The sequence below is a fragment of the Ovis aries genome, chromosome 9, assembly GCF_016772045.2.
Source record: "Ovis aries strain OAR_USU_Benz2616 breed Rambouillet chromosome 9, ARS-UI_Ramb_v3.0, whole genome shotgun sequence".
Lineage (NCBI taxonomy): Eukaryota > Metazoa > Chordata > Mammalia > Artiodactyla > Bovidae > Ovis > Ovis aries.
Window position 1 is genome coordinate 78,867,888 of NC_056062.1, and position 23,275 is coordinate 78,891,162.

At 43.1% G+C, this 23,275-nt stretch overlaps 1 protein-coding gene across 4 annotated transcripts in view; it reads left to right on the forward strand.

The window, feature by feature from the left end:
• The first annotated feature begins 437 nt into the window (after positions 1 to 437).
• The window catches only part of NIPAL2 (NIPA like domain containing 2), an 87,703-nt gene continuing 64,865 nt past the window's right edge, over positions 438 to 23,275 (forward strand). For 2 of the 4 annotated variants that reach the window (XM_015097909.3, XM_042254447.2), the window contains exon 1: positions 438 to 641. In XM_015097909.3, the coding sequence (XP_014953395.3) occupies positions 507 to 641 (135 nt within the window). In that variant the 5' untranslated portion in view covers positions 438 to 506. Of the gene's footprint in view, positions 642 to 14,094; positions 18,452 to 23,275 lie in introns of those variants that run through there. The other 2 variants (XM_042254448.2, XM_060393491.1) reach the window with 1 other exon arrangement.

A 23,275-nucleotide genomic window follows, 5' to 3' on the forward strand; every position in this document is an offset into this window, starting at 1 on the left:
AGTTTGAATAAACTCCGGGAGTTGGTGATGGACAGGGAGGCCTGGCGCGCTGCAGTCCTTGGGGTCGCAGAGTCGGACAGGACTGAGCGACGGATCTGAATTGAATGTCTCCTTTCACTCCTGTTCACTTTAGTTTTAAGTGTTGACTCGGCGCCCCTGGGGTTGGAAGTCCTTTGGTCTTGAGCGCATCCCGACCCCGCGCGCAGAGTGGGGCCCGTCGTGAGGCATCTGCGCGCCCAGGCCGGGCCACGCGGAGCTGCGGGCCGGGCCGAGCCGCCCCTGGAGGCCGCAGCGCGGGAAGGCCCCCGGGGCACCTGGCGCCGCGCGGGGGCGGGAACCAGGTGGCCCGGGCGCGCCCGCTTTGCCCGGACACCGAGCAGGAAGTGGCTCCGGCGCGGCCCGGGCGCGGCCTCCGCAGGGCGCGCCTCCTTCGCGGCGTCTGGCGGGTGCGGCCGGGCCGGGAGGCGGCCGGAGCCCGAGCCCCGGCGAGCGGGCAGCGAGTGCTCATGGCGGCGCCGGCGCCGGGGGACCCCGGGGCCGCCGCCTCGGCCGTCCTGGACGAGCTGGCTCGGAACTTCACGTACGGGGCGCGGGGCGCCGGCAACGGCTCCCTGTCGGGCGCGTGGTACCGCCGGAACCAGGTAAGGGCCGGCCGCCCCGCCGCCCGGTGGGGGCCGGGTTGGGGCCGCCCTCCGGCCGGACGGTCCCGAGGACACCGGGCTGCCCACGTGGGCGGAGCTGACACGCAGTTTCCACACGTGGACCTCACTGCCCGGCGTTCGGGAGAGCGGGGACGCCCTGGGCAGCCGCCCCCGGGAGTGGGTCGCACAGGCCGGCGGTTCTGGGCCTCTGTGTCCCCAGACATCCCACCTCTCCAGCCTGAATCCGCCCTCTTCTCCCAGATGGGCTCTAAGGCTTGTGGGGGCAAACCTCCTCCACCCGTATTCGCCCCCAGGATCATTTTACAGTTAAAAACATGAGTGACACTGTATTCTCAGAATCAGAGAACTGGTTCAAGGCCACCAGATAGCACCTCTGTGCAGATGCTCTGAGCGTGACTCTGTGTGTGTGTGTGTGTGTGTGTGTGTGTCCCCAGTGTGTCAGCTCAGCTCCTTCCATTTCCTCACAAGGAACGCTGACATTCTCAGGTTGCAGTTGCCAGACTCTGCTTGCTCACCGGCCCAGTGGGAAAACGTCGTCAGCCTCAACAACGCCCATGTACGCTGGAAACACACATTTAACAAGATCAAAGGGGATTGGAGCTGCCCATTTATTTCAGGCTTGGTTTAAGAGCAGGAGTTGGGGTGGGGGCGCGCTGAAAAAGCCCTTCCTCTTATATTCTTTCAAAAAATGAGCAAGTGATCTTGGTATGGTGGATTCCAGGCTCCCTTCTATTTTCATAATGTGTTACTTTGTTCTTCTACTTTAACAAATCAATAGGTCTTTTAATTTTACAACAGTGTAATTATAAAATATCTGTTGTTGGTCTAAATCAAGGGCTTTAACCAATAATCAAACACCTGGAAGCCTTTATGCTTGCCAAGTGTTTTGAATGTTAGTTTCTGAAATGTTAGAATTTTGTTTTCAAAAATGTAGCTCAGAAGATAATTTATTTATATAAAGACAGAAAACCACCTTGTTAGTTTTCAACAGAGGAGAGAATGTCACTGTGAGTGTGTTTTACCACAAAACATACTAAAACAGGAAAAATGAGAGGACACTGAGCCTATTAGATTCCATTTCTCCTTCCTTCTACCAAGAAGAGTTACAAAGACTGCTTTTCATGGGAAGTTCTTTGAGCATATCTGTTATACTATGCTTATGCTAGCTTATGTTATAAAACATATTATAATATGCTGATGCTAGAAACAGTCCCAATAAAAGTTGACTGATTTTTTGTCTTTTTGGTAAAGGAATTAAAGAGTTAGTAAATGTGACCTGAGATGGCATCATCCAAAACAGGTGAAAACATTGTTTGCAGAGCGGAAACCTCTGTAGACATTAGTTTTCTTTAATGCTTCCTGGAATTCAAGATTGTCTTGGCTCTCTGACACCAAACATAGCTTATTATGTGACGTAAATGTGAAAACTTAACTTTATGTTTGCAAGGCTTAACTTGCCTTTGACAGTATAGGTTTGTACAGGTTAGAAAGAGTGTATCAGGAATATGCTAATCAAAACTACTCAGCTGACACCCAAACCATAGCTAGTTTGAGGTAAGACTGTATCAACTTTTCCCATTATTATGCAGATTTAAACTATCTTATAAGATTGTGGTATTTTAACTTTTCATTGATTGCATTTGTTTTTAAGCAAAAGTAAAACTTGATTTTTAAAAATTCATTCAGCAAACATTTTATTGAGTGCCTCTTGTGCTGAGCAGGCCAGTAGAAATAAAATGGAATCTAATTTTTCTTTTCTTTTTGGACATTAACTGATTATGTACCATGCTTAAGTCTCTCAGTCGTGTCCAACTCTTTGTTACCCACCCCATGGACTGTAGCCACCAAGTTCCTCTGTCCATGGGGATTCTCCAGGCAGGAATACTGGAGTGGGTTGTCATGCCCTCCTTCAGGGGATCTTCCCAACCCAGGGACTGAACCCAGGTCTCCCACATTGCAGGTGGATTCTTTACTATCTGAGCCAGGAGGGAAGCCCTAATTGATTATAGATAGCTGCAAATGGGAGTGGCTTCAAGAAAACAAAATAAGAGATATAAGTTTAGGACTTCCACACTCAAAGTTAACCATGATTACTGGGTGGTGGTTTAGTAGCTAAGTCATGTCCGACTCTGGCAGTCCCATGGACTATAGCCCACCAAGCTCCTCCCTTCATGGGATTTCCCAGGCGAGAATACTAGACTGGGTTGCCATTTCCTACTCCGGGGGATCTTCCCAACCCAGGGATTGAACTCCGGTCTCCTGCATTGCAAGCAGTACTCCTGCACTGCTGGCAGATTCTTTACTGAGTAAGCCACCAGGGAAGCCCTGATTACTAGATAGCCAGAGTTTAATAAATTTTATCACTACTGAAATATTTGGACAGTGTCTGTTCGGTGATAGCTCAGCTCTCTGTGTTTTTTCAAGAGATAACCATCAGATCTGATAAATTAACCTTCAGTTCAGTTCAGTTCAGTTGCTCAGTCGTGTCCAACTCTTTTCGACCCCATGAATCGCAGCACACTAGGCCTCCTGTCCATCACCAACTCCCGGAGTTCACTCAGACTCACATCCATCGAGTCAGTGATGCCATCCAGCCATCTCATCCTCTGTCGTTCCCTTCTCCTCCTGCCCCCAATCCCTCCCAGCATCAGAGTCTTTTCCAATGAGTCAGTTCTTCGCATGAGGTGGCCAAAGTACTGGAGTTTCAGCTTTAGCATCATTCCTTCCAAAGAAATCCCAGGGCTGACCTCTTTCAGAATGGACTGCTTGGATCTCCTTGCAGTCCAAGGGACTCTCAAGAGTCTTCTCCAACACCACAGTTCAAAAGCATCAATTCTTCAGCACTCAGCCTTCTTCACAGTCCAACTCTCACATCCATACATGACCACAGGAAAAACCATAGCCTTGACTAGACGGACCTTAGTTGGCAAAGTCATGTCTCTGCTTTTGAATATGCTATCTAGGTTGGTTATAACTTTTCTTCCAAGGAGTAAGCGTCTTTTAATTTCATGGCTGCAGTCACCATCTGTACCACCTGCACCACCTTACTCACAGAAAAAGAGCAACTTCCCTGAAACACATTTCAGGTGACAGATGAATATTTAACAGTGCCTTCTTAGAATCAGTGACATCTAAGGCAAAGAAGTGAGTGGTTTTAGAGGAAGAAATCCCCAAACAAGTAATAAGTGGGAGTTCAGTGGGGAAAGTGTTCTAGGGAATCAGGGAAGCAAGGCTTTTGTCCAATCTGCATCACTTAGGCATCTGCCTATACAAGTATAAATGCAATTAAGTTCTGCAAAGGTATTTTCTTTATGTTTGATCCACAAGTTTTCAGTATAAAAAGATAATGCTTCTAAGATGATTATTGAACTCCCCATAGTACAAAGCACTATGGAATATTCAACATAGTCTTTAGACGCAAATTCTTCCTTCCTTCTTGTTATTAGATGCTTGGGGAAACGAGCTATGTAGGTAACTCTAAAGCAAGGCAGTATGTTTTAAGTGTCATATGAGGAATATAAAGTCCTTTGGGAATTCAGAACAAGATGGCTTTTAGCAGGGGCCATCAGGGATGTTTTCCAGAGAGGTGCTATTTGAGCTGGACACTTAAAGACAGAGTTTCATTAATGAGAGTGCACAGATGGAAGGCATTGCAAGAAAGGAGAAAGTCTGGAGACCAAGGAGCAGCCCACATGGTCTGGACAGGTGCCCTTCTGAACGTTTTTGTATGTAGAATAGAAGTCAGTGGCCATTCTGGTTGCAGTAGAAAACTGACGGTGACCAGAAAGTGTGAGTACAGTTTCAGGTCTTAGATATTGACGTGAGTTGCCTTGAAGGGCAACGGGTTAAGATGTTTGGACTCTAACTGGTAGACAGTGGGGAGCCATTGAATGTTTTTTTGTGAACAGAGAGTGAGGCAATCAAACCAAATGCTGCTGCTGCTGCTGCTGCTAAGTCGCTTCAGACGTGTCTGACTGTGCGATCCCATAGACGGCAGCCCATCAGGCTCCTCTGTCCCTGGGATTCTCCAGGCAAGAATACTGGAGTGGGTTGCCATTTCCTTCTCCCAAAGCAAATGAAAGGCATTTGAATTGGGGTTAGCAGTGTGAAGGAGCCTCAAACAGGCCAACTGTGGACCGAATCCAGCCTGTAGATGTGTCTTGTGTCAAACTGCACAGAGGTTTAAAAATGTTTAATACATTGCCAACATTTAAAAAATGAGTATGTAAGGTTTCAAATTTCCATGATCTTTTTAAACATCAGAAGTGCTAGCAACTTGGCCCTCTTCCCCGCATGATAACTGTGAGGGGGAGCTCACAGCTCAGAACATCTGTGCTCCCCACTTGGGCTCCCCACCCCTGCTGTCTTCTCTTTTACCTACTGACCCCTGTAGGCATTTAATTTGCAACAAGCGTCAGAGGCTGTTGTCTAGTTTCTGCTGTCAGCTAGCTCAGTGCGTGTAGGCAAGTCACACTGGGCTTCAGTTTTCCTTGCTGGTAAACTTATGCTTAGAATGAAAGACCCACAGTCTTTTTCATGTTATCTGGTTGAATGAATAAGTGCCAATCCAGCAAGGCTGTAGAGGGACTGGACAGGAAAGGATGAATGTGGGAAATATTGTAAAGGAGGGGTTTTGTGGCTGTTTCTTTAAGTTTATGCACATTGCGAAATATCTAAATTCGCAAAGATACTGTCAGAAAGGTTTCTTCTGCATCGGGTGAAATGAAGAATTCAGATTTTTTAATGTCCTTTGTTTGAACTTTTGATTTTCAATGGCTTGAATTTTTAAAGTCAACATATTTAAAGGAAAATTGATACATCTTGGCAGGGAAGAGGGGAATGGAAGAGACTGACATTTGTTATGCATTTGCTATGTGACACTTTATAGCTATTATCTCATTCGAGCCCCCCAACAACCTTGTAAGATACATATTATCCTCACTGTTCATGTAAGGAAATTTGTGTTAAATCAGTTGCCCCTAGATCTTACAGCAAGTAGGTTTAACTGCAGAGCTATTTTTATTCCATGCCTGAAGGCCATTGCTTAGAAACTAAAGCTTGAAAAGCATGTGGTAAGGGAAAATGAATATGGCTTGTCTCGCTGGACTAAAGAAAAATCACATTGGCTTTTATAGTGCCCTTTTATTGATTTTGCTTTGCTACCATTTATCTCTTTTCTGCTGGTCACTGCATCTGATTGCCTCTTGGAGACACAAAAGTGTCAAAACTTACAAATAACCAAAGGGCGAGGTGGAGGTTACTGGTCCTTTCCATTTCCTTCCCAAGAAAAGCCTCTTTTTAAATTTTGTTTATACTTATTGACCTTTGTTTTTTTAACCTTCCTTATATAGCCAATGTGGCATTTCCTCTTTACCAGGTTTTCTTCAAGATGTATGTACAGTATAAGGCAGCAAAAAGGAGGAAGGAAGAAATCAATTACCTCAAAGCAACTGTATCAAAGCTTTTGTAACCATTATCATCATCATAGTCATCCCATGGTCCTTAATTGAGCAACAGATTCTTAATGCTATCGTGAATTTGTCACACCACATGTTTGCATTTAAATCTACCTGTCATTCCCACTCTTTGTGACCCCACAGGCTGTAGTCCACCAGGTTCCTCTGCCCACAGGATTCTCCAGGCAAGAATGCTGAAGTAGGTTGCCATTTCCTCCTCCAGAGGATTTTCCCAACCCAGGGACTGAACCTGTATCTTCTGCTTCTCCTGCATTGCAGGCGAATTCTCTACCACTGAGCCACCAGGGAAGCCGATTCCTACTAACTGGTTATAAAGTTGCATTCATGCAATCAGCTAAGTTCAGGCTGTGGGAAACTTCACCAGTTTACAGGTTTATGTGGCTCAGTTTCTTTGCAAATCACTTTTACAGGGGGAAAAAAGGGGAGAGCAAGGATAGAGATTCTCCTTGCAGATTAAAATACAACTAGAAGATGTATTAGACAAAAAAGACAGCCTCCCTTCACGGTGTTCAGGGAGCACGCTTCTGTGGTGAAACCATAAGCAAAAGGAAGGAAGGGATCACCATGAAGTCAGACCGGGGTTTCCTTGGGGTATGAAGAGGCTGTGATGGGATGAAGCAAAGGGAGGGCTTTGGGTGGGCACCCAGTTACTGTTTCGTGATCTGGATGCTGTTAGGAGAGTGTTTGCCTTATAATAATTCATTTTAGTAATTTATTCATCTGTATCATTTTCTTTGCAATTGCCTGTATCTATTATATTCTACAATTAAAAATTTTTTTTAAATATTATCAATGCTGTGACTGTTCAACTTGCATGTTTTACTCAGATAGCGTGGGAAATGGTACGCTGGATTCATTTTGTTTGCTTAGGAGAATTATTTAAACAATTTCTTTTTAAAGTGTTGGTGATTGTTCAAATTGGCATTTGAGAGTTTACTATGGAAAAGATGACTTTCCCCTAAGCTATCCTTTTTGTTCTAGGATAGGGTGCTTTAAAAAGCTTGGCCTCTTTACTAGATGTGTTGGCAATTTTCTTAATTTCTCCAAATCTTGACTTTCTCTATCAAAATGGTAATAGCAATAACACTAATAACACTATATACCTTATAGGGTTGATGTAGGAATAAAATAAGATAATATATATCAAATAGTTAGCAGGGCCAGACACACAGAAAGCACAGAATAAACACTAGCTAGGGACTTCCCTGGTAGTCCAGTGGCTAAGACTCCTTGCTCCCAAGGCCCAGGTTCAATCCCTGATCAGGGAACTAGATCTCACATGCCACAGCTCAAAGACAACTAAGACCCGGCCCAACCAATTAAAGGTAATCTGCAAAACTGTTTTTTAAAACTAGCTATTATTAGAAGTATTAAGCCAACCTATGTTATAGGAAGTATCATAAAATATATATTTCTAATGATTAGTCATTATTGAACTTCAGTCAGTTCAGTCACTCAGTTGTGTCCGACTCTTTGCAGCCCCATGGGCTGCAGCACACCAAGCTTCCCTGTACATCACCAACTTGTGGAGCTCACTCAAACTCATGTCCATCGAGTCAGTGACACCATCCAACCATCTTATCCTCTGTCATCCCCTTCTCTTCCTGCCTTCAATCTTTCCCAGCATCAGGGAAAGAGTCAGTTCTTTGCATCAGGTGGCAAAAGTATTGGAGTTTCAGCTTCAGCATCAGTCCTTTCAATGAATATTCAGGACTGATTCCTTTAGGATCGACTGGTTGGATTTCCTTGCAGTCCAAGGAACTCTCAAGAGTCTTCTCCAACACCACAGTTCAAAAACATTAATTCTTTGGTGCTCAGCTTTCTTTATAGTCCAACTTTCACATCCATACATGACTACTGGAAAAACCATAGCTTTGACTAAATGGACCTTTGTTGGCAAAGTAATGTCTCTTTTTTTTTAATATGCTGTCTAGGTAGCTTTTCTTCCAAGTAGCAAGCATCTTTTAATTTCATGACTGCAGTCACCATCTGCAGTGATTTTGGAGCCCCCCAAAATAAAGTCTCTCACTGTTTCCATTGTTTCCCCATCTATTTGTCATGAAATGAAGGGACCAGATGCCATGATCTTCATTTTTTGAATGTTGAGTCTTAAGGCAAGTTTTTCATTCTCCTCTTTCACTTTCATCAGGAGGCTCTTTAGTTCTTCTTTGCTTTCTGCCGTAAGGGTGGTGTCACTTGCCTATCTGAGGTTATTGTTATTTCTCCCAGCAGTCTTAATTCCGGCTTGTGTTTCATCCAGCCTGGCATTTCACATGATGTACTTTGCATGTAAGATACATAAGCAGGGTGGCAATATGCAGCCTTGACGGACTCTTTTCCCAATTTGGAACCAGTCTGTGGTTCTATGTCTGGTTCTAACTGTTGCTTCTTGACCTGCATACAGGTTTCTCAGGAGGCAGGTAAGGTGGTCTGGTCTTCCCATCTCTTGAAGAATTTTCCATAGTTTGTTGTGATGCACACAGTCAAAGGCTTTGGAGTAGTCAATAAAGCAGAAGTAGGTGTTTTTCTGGAACTCTCCTGCTTTTTCAATGATCCAACGGATGTTGGCAATTTGATCTCTGGTTCCTCCACCTTTTCTAAATCCAGCTTGAACATCTGGAAGTTCACAGTTCATGTACTGTTGAAGCCTGGCTTGGAGAATTTTGAGCATTTAACTCATCACAAACGGAAATAAGAAATTCTGTCAGTTATTTGATGCAACTCTCTTTTCTTTAATCCAGAACCAACTGTTTCTTTGCCTCCGCTGCCTTCCTCACTCCCTTTGATGTTTGCCTCCCCTTCACTCTCCAGACATAGTCACATTACAGAACACTTCTTGATTGTAGTTAGCTAAAACACTTGTCATCTAAGGCAAGTGTACTAAGGCAAGGATTTCCCCCATGTCTTCTGCCTCTTTCCAGGCTTCTGGATTGGGGAAGGATGGATGTGTGGCCCTGGGAACAGCTGACAGGATTTGGTGTCAGAAGTGTGATGACATCTCCAGATGCTGACGGGTAGTTTAACCAACTAAGGACCAGCACCCCAGCTTGGGAAAGCTCCTGCTGTGTCAACATTGAGACCTAAATGCTGTTTATTTTAGGGGTGTTTTTGTTTATTTGTTTTGGCTTTGTTTTTTTTTTCCTAAAGGTCCAGTATTCCTCCACTCCGTTTACGCCTCTTATAACCTGCCCTTTCTCTTGGATGTGATTCTCTGTTCCAAGAGAATTGCACTTTACATAAAGTCAGAGCTCTTCTTACTCTGCCCTGGTCCACTGGAGTCTTCATTGCCCGGAGGCTGACCACTTTGCCCTCCACCTAGTTCTCATGTGCACACCTGTGCGTTTACTTCATCTTGTCGCTTGGCCTGGACCATGGCCACTCCCAGCGTGTTCTCCTGTCGTCTTTGGCACATGTCAGGAGATGCAGAGTAAACACAGGCTTGTGTAAACACGGGCTAGCTTATGTTTAGTCATGAGCTCCACACCTCAACAAATATTATATTTGTCCTGGCATGCCTCCTTCAGAGACCCACCCTGGTCTTGGTAGGTCATTCTGAGGTCTGCCAGCAGCCTCAACACTGTGGTTCCCTGAGCCACCCCCTCACCTTCTCAGCACCTCTCAAATGGTTTCAGTAACTTGGGCCCCCCGCCTGACCTCTGTGGCTTGCAACAGGGGTCTGTTCTCTCTTCTGGCTTTGGCACTTGGCTTCCCGACCAAGAACGCTTTGTAAGTTAAGAGGCTTTGGTTGGTGAGTCCCAGGAAACCTAACTTTAACTGGCTTAAATAATAGAGGAAATTAATCAGTATGGATGACATGGAAGGCCGGAAGAACTCCGGGTCCACACCAGCCTTGATGCACACACTGCAGTCACATGGCAAACGCAGGCTATCCCTCTCCTCCTCCACTTCTGTTCCTCGGGACTGTTGATCCCACTTTTTGCAGGCTCACCCCCGTAGCCTTCATCCTCCCTTTTCATTTTCAGGAAGGAAAGCTTGACTTTCTCCACCAATGAAAATCCATTGCCTTTAGTCTGACTGGACGAGGTTAGGTCCATGTCCTTTCCTGAACCAGTTGCCAAGGCCCAAAGAACATGAGCCCTTGGGAAGGGCTGGTGAAAGACAAGTCCTGTAGCCAGGATGAAAGGTACTACGTAGTCCTAACAGCAGTGACCACTGGGTAGGCTGGAGTCCTCCTCCTCTGGTTCACTGTCTTCTTGGGCAGCCACCTCTCCCCCCAGCTCATCAGAGACCTTCACTTTCTACATCCTGCCTCAGAGGAGCAGCCCCAGCAAAGTCATCCCAGTGAAGCCCGCCTTGCCGTTGTGGGTGAACCATAGCAGTAATCTCCTTAAAAGCTTAGTTATATTTTTCTGGAATTGAGCTGCATAAGTTGCTTGTATATTTTTGAGATTAGTTGTTTGTCAGTTGCTTCATTTGCTATTATTTTCTCCCATTCAGAAGGCTGTCTTTTCACCTTGCTTATATTTTCCTTTGTTGTGCAGAAGCTTTTAATTTTAATTAGATCCCATTTGTTTATTTTTGCTTTTATTTCCAGAATTCTGGGAGGTGGATCATAGAGGATCCTGCTGTGATTTATGTCTGAGAGTGTTTTGCTTATGTTCTCCTCTAGGAGTTTTATAGTTTCTGATCTTACATTTAGATCTTTAATCCATTTTGAGTTTATTTTTGTGTGCGGTGTTAGGAAGTGATCTAGTTTCATTCTTTTACAAGTGGTTGACCAGTTTTCCCAGCACCACTTGTTAAAGAGATTGTCTTTACTCCACTGTATATTCTTGCCTCCTTTGTTAAAGATAAGGTGTCCATATGTGTGTGGATTTATCTCTGGGCTTTCTATTTTGTTCCATTGATCTATATGTCTGTCTTTGTGCCAGTACCATACTGTCTTGATGACTGTGGCTTTGTAGTTCTCCAAAGAAGACATACGGATGGCTAACAAACACATGAAAAGATGCTCAACATCACTTATTATCAGAGAAATGCAAATCAAAACCACAATGAGGTACCACTTCACACCGGTCAGAATGGCTGCGATCCAAAAATCTGCAAGCAATAAATGCTGGAGAGGGTGTGGAGAAAGGGAACCCTCCTACACTGTTGGTGGGAATGCAAACTAGTACAGCCACTATGGAGAACAGTGTGGAGATTCCTTAAAAAATGCAAATAGAACTACCTTATGACCCAGCAATCCCACTGCTGGGCATACACACCGAGGAAACCAGAATTGAAAGAGACACATGTACCCCAATGTTCATCGCAGCACTGTTTATAATAGCCAGGACATGGAAACAACCTAGATGTCCATCAGCAGATGAGTGGATAAGAAAGCTGTGGTACATATACACAATGGAGTATTACTCAGCCGTTAAAAAGAATTCATTTGAATCAGTTCTGATGAGATGGATGAAACTGGAGCCGATTATACAGAGTGAAGTAAGCCAGAAAGAAAAACACCAATACAGTATACTAACACATATATATGGAATTTAGGAAGATGGCAATGACGACCCTGTATGCAAGACAGGGAAAGAGACACAGGTGTGTATAATGGACTTTTGGACTCAGAGGGAGAGGGAGAGGGTGGGATGATTTGGGAGAATGGCATTCTAACATGTATACTATCATGTAAGAATTGAATCGCCAGTCTATGTCTGATGCAGGATGCAGCATGCTTGGGGCTGGTGCATGGGGATGACCCAGAGAGATGTTATGGGGAGGGGAGGTGGGAGGGGGGTTCATGTTTGGGAACGCATGTAAGAATTAAAGATTTTAAAATTTAAAAAATAAAAAACTAAAAAAAAAAAAAGCTTAGTTATAGGATCAATTTCTGAAATATTTTTCTTAGCGTCAACTCTAAGCTGTGACTTATCTCTAAATTCGAGACTTACTACCCCCACTCATGTTCTCTCCCTCAAGAGGGACTTCTAGAAAAGCCTCTTGTCTTTCTGCAGACAGAAAAGTCAGAGGGTACCTGCTGGCAAAAGCAGCATCTCAGTCTTACCTCCACCTGCTTAGTGATGTCTTTACCGTCAACAACCATCTCTTCAGAAGGGAGGAGCCTCCTAAAAGTTTAGTGGATTTAAGTGAAATAGGTGTGGTATGTGAGTGCAACGCTGTATGGAGTCCTAGAAGCCAGGTCAGCATTGCCAATAATGTCATTCAAGGTTGAGGTCAGTCCTGTGAATTCTGGGAGGTCTTTATTTCCCCTTCAACCTCTTTACTTGCAGGGCTCTGATTGTTCCGGGGCTATTTGGGAGACAGTGATACTCTTTTCCATCATTACAGCCCACACTGAGTTTGATCAGCTAATCAACAGTGACGGCCGAAATGCAGCCAACATTCCACTCAGTAAAAATCACAAGTAGAGAGCCCTTCTCAAGAGCGTTGGGCAGTAATACCAGAGAAATCGGGAACAGGGACTCTGTCCTCAAACTGTAGCCATATATGGGGTGTGATACACGTCAATTAGACCATATATCCATTATCCAGGGCTTTCCCGGTAGCTCAGCTGGTAAAGAATCTGCCTGCAATGTGGGAGACCCCAGTTCGATTCCTGGGTCAGAAAGATCCCCTGGAGGAGGGCATGGCAACCCACTGCAGTATTCTTGCCAGGAGAATCCCCGTGGACAGAGGAGCCTGGTGGGCTGCAGTCCATGGGGTCACAAAGAGTCGGATGTGACTGGGCAACTAAGCGCAGCACAGCACATACTTTATACGGGGGCTTCCCAGGTGGTATTAGTGGTAAAGAACTCGCCTGCCAATGTAGGAGACAGAGGCACAGGTTTGAGCCCTGGGCAGAAAGGTCCCCTGGAGGGGGGCGTGGCAACCCACTCCAGTATTCTTGACAGGAGAATCCCATGGACAGAGGAGCCTGGAGAGTTACAGTCCCTAGGGTCGCAAAGAGTGCACGCACGCAGGCGTACATTATACAATGCACAGTGTGTGTGTGTGAAAGATATAGACAGAGAAGGAGAATGCATTAGAAATACTTGGAAAATCACAGTGGAAGGACTGGTGTGAAGCTGCCCTTGCTTATACAATCTGATGGACTGCTTCCGTTGTGTTTCCAGGACCAGCATAGTACAGTTACATAACTGCAAGTAAAGAGAGCCAAAGCAGAAGAGGAGACAGTGTGATGTGCCTTTGGATGTGACTGCCTGAGCCGCAGCAGTGGAGAAACGAGTGGTTCTTTGTGAACAAGGTGCAAGTGGACCTCCTCTTACAAGCGGCGGCCACAGCCACAAAGTCGAGAAAACTCCTGAGTTACATGCATAGCATTTTGTTAGACTTCTGAACTGTACTTGCAGACCCAAATCACAGTCACCATCAATGAGTTCTTTGGGTATCAGAGGTGGGTTGACCATAAGGTGGGTTGGGACCTGGTTGCTGGACCAGTAGGATGTGAGAATTTTGCCAGGAAAGGGGGAGCTTGGGGTTAGGGGAATTTATTTGGTTATGAGTACTGGCCCTTTAGAGACAATGGAGTGTCCAGGTCACAGTGTCCCAGAGGAGAAAATCTGCACTTGATTCCTGCCTTGATGTCAGAAAGATCTGGTCTGGTGGGTGGAGAGGGCTGCAGGAGTCTCAGGCAGATGCGTGTCAGTAAGAGGCAGAGTCACGATCCCTCCCCTATATTGAGGCAAAAACTCACCCAGGGGCTGGGGCCTGACATACACAGTGGAGTTGTCTCCAGGAGGATGGAGCTGGCAAAATACAGCCCAAGTTCAAGGCCGGCATCGCTCTCAAAAGAGTCATGTACTCTTGAAACCCAAGCAGGTGTGGGGGAAAGAGCTATAATTCAGCGAGCTCCCAGGTTTTCCAGCTCAAGGGAGGAAGCCTGTCACACATCCTGGGATTTCCCTGCAAAAGGCAGCCGGCAATCCTGCTTCTATGACAACAAAGAATGACCAGTTTTGTTAAATTATTATTAAGAATATGTTCTTGCAAAATTTGAAAGTTATGGGACCTCATATTGATCTGGATGCAAACAATAGCATTCTTTGTGTTCAGCATGTCAGTCCTTGTTTCAGAGATCCCCTTTCCAGTGTTAAACAGGATTGATTTGTTTTGTAATAGACCCAAGTTTAAGATTTCCTTAAGTGATATCTCACCTTTCTTGACTATTGTTGTTCTCCTTTTAATAAAGTGTTAAAAGCTCCCAAAGGATGTCTTATTACATTTTTCCCATAAATTTGTTCTGCTACAACTTAAATTTCTCAAAAACAACAAACATGGTGGCTTAGTAAGCTAAGTAAGGCTTATCGTTAATGGAGCTCAGTTTTTTAAGATAAGGGATGTACAATTATGTTAGTAAATGTGTTCCCAAGTAAAAGACAAAATGTAACAGTGCTTAATTGTATGGGAAGGCAGTATGTTGGGCTTTTCTGCCTAGGTTTTTAAGGTTGATTAAAAATTGGCATAGAATAGCTTGTAGAATAGCAACCATACAGTGTGTTTTGTAATCCTGACCTTTTCTGTTGGCTTTAAATCACCAGAGTTGGATCCAATGCTATGAGACTTTCTCAGGATAGAAAGGCAATAACCTTATGGCATACAAAAACCAAGATAACAAAAATCTCTTCTGGAATGACATTTTTTCTTTCTTCATTTTTACGTATGGGATTATAGCTTTAACTTAGTTTGGGTTAGTATTGCAGACAATGCAATTATCTACAAGGGCAAAGGAGATTAGGGGTAAGAATAGTCGAACCCATTCAGCATTCTAAAAAGTATTACATATTTCCAACGTTTGCCGAAATGAATATGAATATTGTTTCTTCGTGGCCCTGTTGTAGTTAACTCTCCACATTTACCCTCCTTCTTCTGAGATCCCAAAGTGTCTCCTAACTGGTTTTCCTGTTCCCTGGCCTTGCTCCCTCCCAGTCCATCCTCCACACTGCACCAGGATGTCTTCTAAATGTCTCCCTCGAACCTATCCTTCTCTGGTTTAGCATCCTTCATGTTGTAGCACCACCTGCAGACCCATGGCATCAAAAGGCTGCTGCCTGCCCCTCCAGTCCAGCTATACTGGAGTCATGCCAATATAATTAAGATAAAGATCTCGAGACAAGAAGATTATCCTGGATTATCTGGATGGACCCTAAATGCCATCACATGTTATCTTTTTTCTTTTTTTATGAGAGGGAGACACAGGGAGATTTCACATGGAAGAGGAAGGCAATGCAGAGAGTGATGCAACCGTAAACCAAGGATGTGCCAGCAGCCACCAGAAACTGGGGGAGGCACGGAATAGATTCTTTGCTAGAAACTCCAGAGGGAGTGTGGCCCTGCCGCCTTGGTTTCAGCCCAATGAAGTTGATTTGGAGCTTCCAGGCTCCAGAACCGTGAGAGAATAAACTTCTGTTGTTTTAAGCTACCAGGTTTATGTTGATTTGTTACAGCAGCCTCAGGAAGCTAATATACTCTCCAGTCTAGGCAGACTTGAGCTCTGTCCCTTCTGTTTGCATGGGTTCTATAGAGCGTACCTCTAGTATAGATTTCACAAGTGGTAGGCGGGGGGCTTCCCTCGTAGCTCAGTCAGTAAAGAATCTGCCTGCAATGCAGGAGACCTGGGTTTGATTCCTGTGTCAGCAAGATCCCCTGGAGAAGGAAATGGCAACCCACTCCAATGTTCTTGCCTGGAGAATCCCACGGACAGAGGAGCCTGGCAGGCTACAGTCTGTGGGGTCCCAAGAGCCAGACACGGTTGAGCAACCAAACCACTACCAGGCTGTTACTGGGCTTCCCATGTGGTGCTAGTGGTAAAGAACGCGCCTGCCAATGCAGGAGACGTGAGATGCGGGTTCAATCCCTCGATCAGGAAGATCCCTCTGTAGGAGGGCATGGCACTCTACTCCAGTCTTCTTGCCTGGAGAATCCCATGGACAGAGGAGCTACAGTCCACAAGGTCACAAAGAGTCGGACACGACTGAGCGACTTAGCAGCAGCAGCCGTCTGTTATTGGTCACTTTTTCTACCTCTTCTGAGCTTCTCGAGGATTCTTTGCATCCTTTGTTCCTGAAATAGGACCTAATATTTATTAGTTGCTAAATAAATACCAAATGGGCTCATGACTGAGCAAATAGCCTCTGATGTGGACTTTGTCTGTCTCCCATATCCACCGTCTTCTCTGTGGTCACTTACATTTTATGTCCTTTTCCTCCACCTTGCATATTTTTCCCAACCAGTGTCTACATGTGGTTTTAAGTTGTGCAGTGGTCTTATTTTTCTCATTAATCTCTTTCCTTAGTTCAGCCAGCTTCCTATTTATTTCTCGCTTTTTTTTCTTTCCTTGTTATCATCTCTTCTTTGAACTCTTTTAAAATGAACCCATATTGTCCTAAAAAATTCATTGAGCCTCTAAAGCAGATTTTTTAACTTCTTAGTTTGGAATTTTTCCAACCTATAGAAAACTCAGAAGAATAATACAGTAAACACCACATGTCTTCATCTGGAGATTCACTTGTTAACACTATACCAACGTTTGTTTGTTCTTGCTCATTCTCTTTGTCTCTCCCTCTCTCTTCCTATGTTTTATTTATATTGTCATGTATCATTTGAAAGTAAATTGCACACATTATGAATCTTTACTCCTACAAATTTAAGGATGTATTGCAAAGACTTTGGATGTCCTCCTATCCCCTCCCAACTTTCTGAAAGTGAGGTTGCACCTGTTTACTAGGTGTAAATACAAAACCACCTCAGCTCATTCCTGAGAGTTTCCCGTGAGATGAGATGAACTGAGTACTCATTTCTCAGGCATATCATCTCCTTTTAGGTTCAGGTTCTGTAAGATCACTCCTTCAGTGATGAGCTGACCTAAATCACTTAACCTGTGATATTTCCCATACTAAAAACTGGATCTCTCATTTCCATGTTCAGGGGTATTTTACTGCCTGGAACAGGAGACAGCATTATTCTAGCTGTGAGTTGAATATGACTATTACAGTGTTCAAAACTAGCTCTGAATCTATGGTTCTTTTAAACCATATACTGGCTCCACCAGGGTCTGATTCCAAATTTATGTTTTGAAGGCAGAGCCAGAGACTGGAACAGACTATGACCAATTCCACACGTCCCTATTATCATATCCCATCACAATCTGGCCAAACTCCTCCACCCATGGTTATAGGTCAATAACTTTATGTGAAATATCTAAAGACCATTCTGGCACCAAAAAGTGGGATAGAAGATTGTTATTCCAAATAAAACAAAAACATCCTGAGTACTTATTAGTGCTGATATTTTCAAGCTCATTCTCCAGAAATTTTTGCTGTGGCTACCACCATCTGTTTGCCAAGACATCCTGGAAAAGCCAGACCTCAAGCTGCAGTAGTGACAGGAGTGAACCCTACAAAAATAAAGGGCATCTTTCTGTGTTTCTGGTCTGCACTTGTAATCACGTTATGAAGATGCTGAGCCATCTTTGCTTCTATTATCTTTGCTTTAGTTTATGTATACTGGGAAAAAGAAACAGATCCTGCTAAGTTTAAAATTGTGGAAAATGAACATTGACTAGCCAGTTACCTATTGCAGTCTATGAAGAAACGGTGATTCAGACGTGAGCTGGGTTCCTGGGGCCAGAATTGGCCTGGTATCTATCTAGCTGTGTGACTTTGCGCAAGTCACTTTCCTTCTCCAGCTCTGTTCTCTTTCCTGACCACCAGTCTCCAGATCAATAGGGAGGGGAGAAAAGGGGTAGGGGGAGGAGAGGAACCTAAGCTTCCACTAATTCTGTATGCTGGAAGGCAGAGAGCACTCTGAATAAAGTAATGAAGCAAACTAGATGTCTCTTAATTTAAGTGGCAAGTTTATAAGGGCTGCTTGCTATATGCAAATGACACCACTGATTTCTGGTGAGGATTCTGTAATCATTAAAGCACATTTACCAGAGCCTCTAATTGGAAACAGGGTTTAGTAGTGCTTCAATTCAGTTCAGTTCAGTCACTCACTCGTGTCTGACTCTTTGCGACCCCATGAACTGTAGCACGCCAGGCCTCCCTGTCCATCACCAACTCCCAGAGTCCACCCAAACCCATGTCCATCGAGTCAGTGATGCCATCTAACCATCTCATTCTCTGTCATGCCCTTCTCCTTCTGCCCTCAATCTTTCCCAGCACCAGGGTCTTTTCAAATGAGTCAGCTCTTCTCATCAGATGGCCCAAGTATTGGAGTTTCAGCTTCAACATCAGTCCTTCCAGTGAACACCCAGGACTGATCTCCTTTAGAATGGACTGGTTGGATCTCCTTGAAGTCCAAGGGACTCTTACCTCAAGTTATTATATGTCCTTGGAGGTAATTAAACCATCTTTTCTGGGAAAACATTGCAAATTTGAACCTCCCCATCTCAACCAATTAGGGACATTAATGAGGATTTACTGAATTATTACTATTTACAGGTGTGTGTCAAATGAATTTAATGAGTATGCAATTAACCTTCAATAACTAGGTAACATTTCAGAAAAACAATAAGATATACCAGTTTATACTGTGCACAGGCATACGTCTGAGATATTGCAGTTTCAGTTCTAGGCCACTGTAATAGAGCAAGTATTGCAACAAAGTAAGTCACATGAATTTTTGGTTTCCTAGTATGTAAAAGGGAGAAGGCAATGGCAACCCACTCCAGTACTCTTGCCTGGGAAGTCCCATGGACGGAGGAGCCTGGTGGGCTGCAGTCCATGGGGTCGCTAGGAGTCAGACACAACTGAGCGAATTCACTTTCACTTTTCACTTTCATGCATTGGAGAAGGAAATGGCAACCCACTCCAGTATTCTTGCCTGGAGAATCCCAGGGACGGGGAAGCCTGGTGGGCTGCCGTCTATAGGGTCGCACACAGTTAGACACGACTGAAGCGACTTAGCAGCAGCAGCATGTAAAAGTAATGTTTACACTTGCATAGTCTATCAAACGTGCAATTATGTTGCATTTTGCATTGTGTCTTAGAAAAACAGTGTACCTACCTTAATAATTTATTGCTGAGACTTCCCTGGTGTTCCATTGGTTACGATGCCATGCTTCCAATGCAGAGGGCCTGGGCTCAATCCCTGGTCAAGGAACTAGATCCTGCATGTTATAACTAAGACCTGGCACAACCAACTAAATTAAAAAAAAAAATATATATATATATATATATATAATTGCTAGGAAATGCCAGCCATCATCTGAGCCTTCAGTAAGTCATAATCTTTTTGCAATAGTAACATCAAATATCACTGATCACAGATAATCATAATAAATACTATGATAATGAAAAAGTTTGAAATATTGCAAGAATTACCAAAATGTGATACACAGACACGAAGTAAGCAAATACTGTTGAAAAAGAGGTGCTGAAAGGCCTCAATGCAGGGTTGCTACCCACCTTCAACTTGTATAAAATGCTTATCTGTGAGGCACAATGAAGTGAAGCCCAATAAATGAAGTGTGTCTCTATTAGCTGGAAACTGTTTCTGACACCTGCTTTATACCTATATATTTCAGTAGATATCAAATAACTAGACTTTAGAAGACAGCAGGCAGCTTTCTATTGCACACAAGTGGACCCTTCATTGTTGAAATCTGAATTCTGGGACAAGTTTGTTTTCTCATGAAACAGAGTGTTTCCTGAGTTCCAACCCCAGTTGATTATAAAGTACTCCTTTGAGATCTTCCTAAGGCCAAAGGTCAAAGTTTACCATTCCTAGACAGTTTTTAATTAATCTGAGAGTAGTTAAGTTCAAATAGCCTTTAATAAACAACTTCTCTGTGCCAGACACTTGTGCTAGTCATTAGGGTTACAAAGATGAGTTGGTAAGTCACAGCTCTGCCCTCAAGGAGCTTATAGTCTTGAGGGGAAATACACCTGTAAAGAATAATTATAGGGGCTTCCCTGCTGGTCCAGTGGTTAAGAGTCCGCCTTGCAGTGTAGGGGAGGGGGTTTCAGTCCTTGGTCAGGAACTAAGATCCCACCTGCCATGGAGCGACTAAGCCCACGCCACAGCTAGAGAGTCTACGTGCTGCAACAAAAGATCCCACATGACACAACTAAGACCCAATCCATTCAGTCCAGTTCAGTCACTCAGTCTTGTCTGACTCTTTGCAACCCCATGGACTGCAGCACGCCAGGCCTCCCTGTCCATCACCAACGCTCAGAGTTTACCCAGACTTATGTCCATTGAGTCAGTGATGCCATCCAACCATCTCATCCTCTGTCATCCCCTTCTCCTCCCACCTTCAGTCTTACCCAGCATCAGGGTCTTTTCAAATGAGTCAGTTCTTCGCATCAGGTGGCCAAAGTATTGGCATTTCAGCGTCAATGTAAGTCCTTCCAGTGAACACCCAGGACTGATTTCCTCTAGGATGGACTGGTTGGATCTCCTTTCAGTCCAAGGGACTCTCAAGAGTCTTCTGCAACACCACCGTTCAAAAACATCAATTCTTCAGCACTCAGCTTTCTTAATAGTCCAAAAATATCACCAAATAAATATTTTTTAAAGATAATGATTATATACAGTTTAATATATGTACTGATGGGCGTGTATATTCTGACCTCAAAGGGAGGTCAGAAATGCTGAACTTGAAGATAGATCTGAGGAACTTCTCCATAATTTAGTACAAAGAGATAAGAGTTGGAAAATATGAGAGCTATTTTAGGGGAAAAAGAATTAAAAAGTCTAACATACTTGTAAGAGGAGTTCTACATGGAAAGGATAGAGAGAACCATAGATACTGGATTGTAATTGTGTAAAATGTTAACATCGAGGGGAAGGCTGGAGGAAGAGTGTGTAGACCTACCTCGACATTTCTTTGTAGCCTACTGTGAATCCATAACTATTTCAAAATTGAAAGTTAAAAACATTTAACAGTAGTTACTAATAGAATATAAATAACATATGTAACTTCCCTGGCCAGAAGAGTAGGGGAAAGAAAAGAATAAAGAAAACTCAGTCATTTCAATGGGATTCAGGAAAAGAGAAATTAGAAAGCAAGGTTTAAAAAGTAAGATAACTGCAAAAACAAAAATGAAGTCGAAATATATGAAAATATGTTTATAGTCACAATAAACAAAATGGACTCACCTCCCCATTTCACAGAAAGTGTCAGGGTTTTTTTTTTTTTAAATCCAGTTATTTTATAGGTATTAGAGACGACTAAAATATGACACAGAAATGTTAAAGTGATGTGGAAAATGGCAAGTATCAAAAGAAAGTAACTACATTAAATCACCTAAAATAGATTTTAAAGAAAAAACATTGAGATTGATACTTAATGATAAAAGGAATAATTAGCTGGGACAGTAAAACAGTCCTGAACCTGTATACAGCTGGCACTATGGTCTTAAAAATATAAGCAAAGCTCAATAGATTTAAGAGGGAAAATGGGTAAGTACACACATTTGAGTGTATTTTTAACATACCTCCCTAGGTACTTAATAAACAATCTAAAATTTAGTAAGAATAGCAAAAATTTGAGCAATGAATTAATGGAGATAGATGAATAGATAGATAGAATATATAAAATATATTAACTCAACTATTAAGTACTTTTTTTTTTCAAATATGCATGGAGCACTTGTTGACCCTACACCAGCCAGTCACAGATTTTAATTTACACAGTATAATAGGTGAAAGGCAAATGTTAATTTATACACAGCCCACAACTCAGTAAAATTAGAAATTAGCAATAAAGTGATCATCAACACCCCATTCATTTAGAAATATTGAAAAACACACCTTTGGATAATATAGGCTCAGATTAAAATAAGTTGATCATAAAAGATTTAGAACTAAATGCCAGTGAAAACTGGATGCCAAAGCTATGCAGGCAGCTAAAACAGAAGGTATACTTAGAAATGAGTATCCCTATTCCCTGGTGGCTCAGACAGTAAAGTGTCTGCCTGCAGTGTGGGAGACCTGGGTTCGATTCCTGGGTTGGGAAGATCCCCTGGAGAAGGAAATGGCAATCCACTCCAGCACTCTTGCCTGGAAAATCCCATGGATGGAGGAGCCTGATAGGCTACAGTCGATGGGGTTGCAAAGAGTCGGACAGCACTGAGCGACTTCACTTTCACTTTCATTTGCATATATTACTGGATAGAAAGAAGCAGAAAAAGTGAATGAGTTAAGAGTTCAAATGGAGAAGACAAAAAAGGAAAAATCGAGTAAACAAAATGAAGATTGTATGAATATATGTATGAATATACCACATTCCCATTGTCTGAATATACCACATTCCCATTGTCTGAATATACCACATTTTGCTTGTCTGTTCATTAGTTGATGAACATTTGAGTTACTTCCGCTTTTGACTAATCTGAGCAATACTGGTATGGAGATTTGTGTACAAGTTTTTGTGTGGACACATTTTCATTTCTATTGGACTTATACCTAGGAATGGAATTGCTGAGTCAAATGTAAATTCTGTGCTTAACTTTTTGAAGCACTGCCGGACTGTTTTCCAAAGTGGTTGCACCATTTTATATTTCCATAAGCACATGTGAGAGTTCTGATTGATTTATCTACCTCCTTACTAATGCTTCTTATCTGACTTTTTATTATAGCTATCTCATTTGGTATGAAGTGGTTTATCACCATGGTTTTGATTTGCAATCCCTAATGTTGAACATCTTTTCAATGTGCTTATTAGCCATTTGTCTTTTTCAGAGACATGTCCATTCAGATCCTTTGCCCATTTTTAATTGGGGCATTTGTCATTATTACTGCATTGTATGAGTTCTTTATAGATTCTAGGTATAAGTCCCTGATCAGATGTATGATCAGATGTATGATTTCCAAATATTGTCTCCCATTTTGTAGATTATCTTTTCACTTTCTTGATCGTATCTTTTGAAATACATAATTTTTTAATATTAATGAGTCCAGTTATTTTTTTCTTTGTTGTTTATGCTTTTGATGTCTTATCTACGGGAATCCGTGGCCAAATCTAAGGTCACAAAGATCTACCCTTGTGTTTTATTCCGAGAATTTTGTAGTATCGGCTCTTGCATTTAGGTCTTTGGTTGATTTTGAGCTGAATTTTTCGTATATGGTATGAGATCGGCAGCCATACCATTTTACATCTCCACCAGCAGTGAACAAGAATTTCCGTTTCTCCACATCCTTACCAAAGCTTGCTAT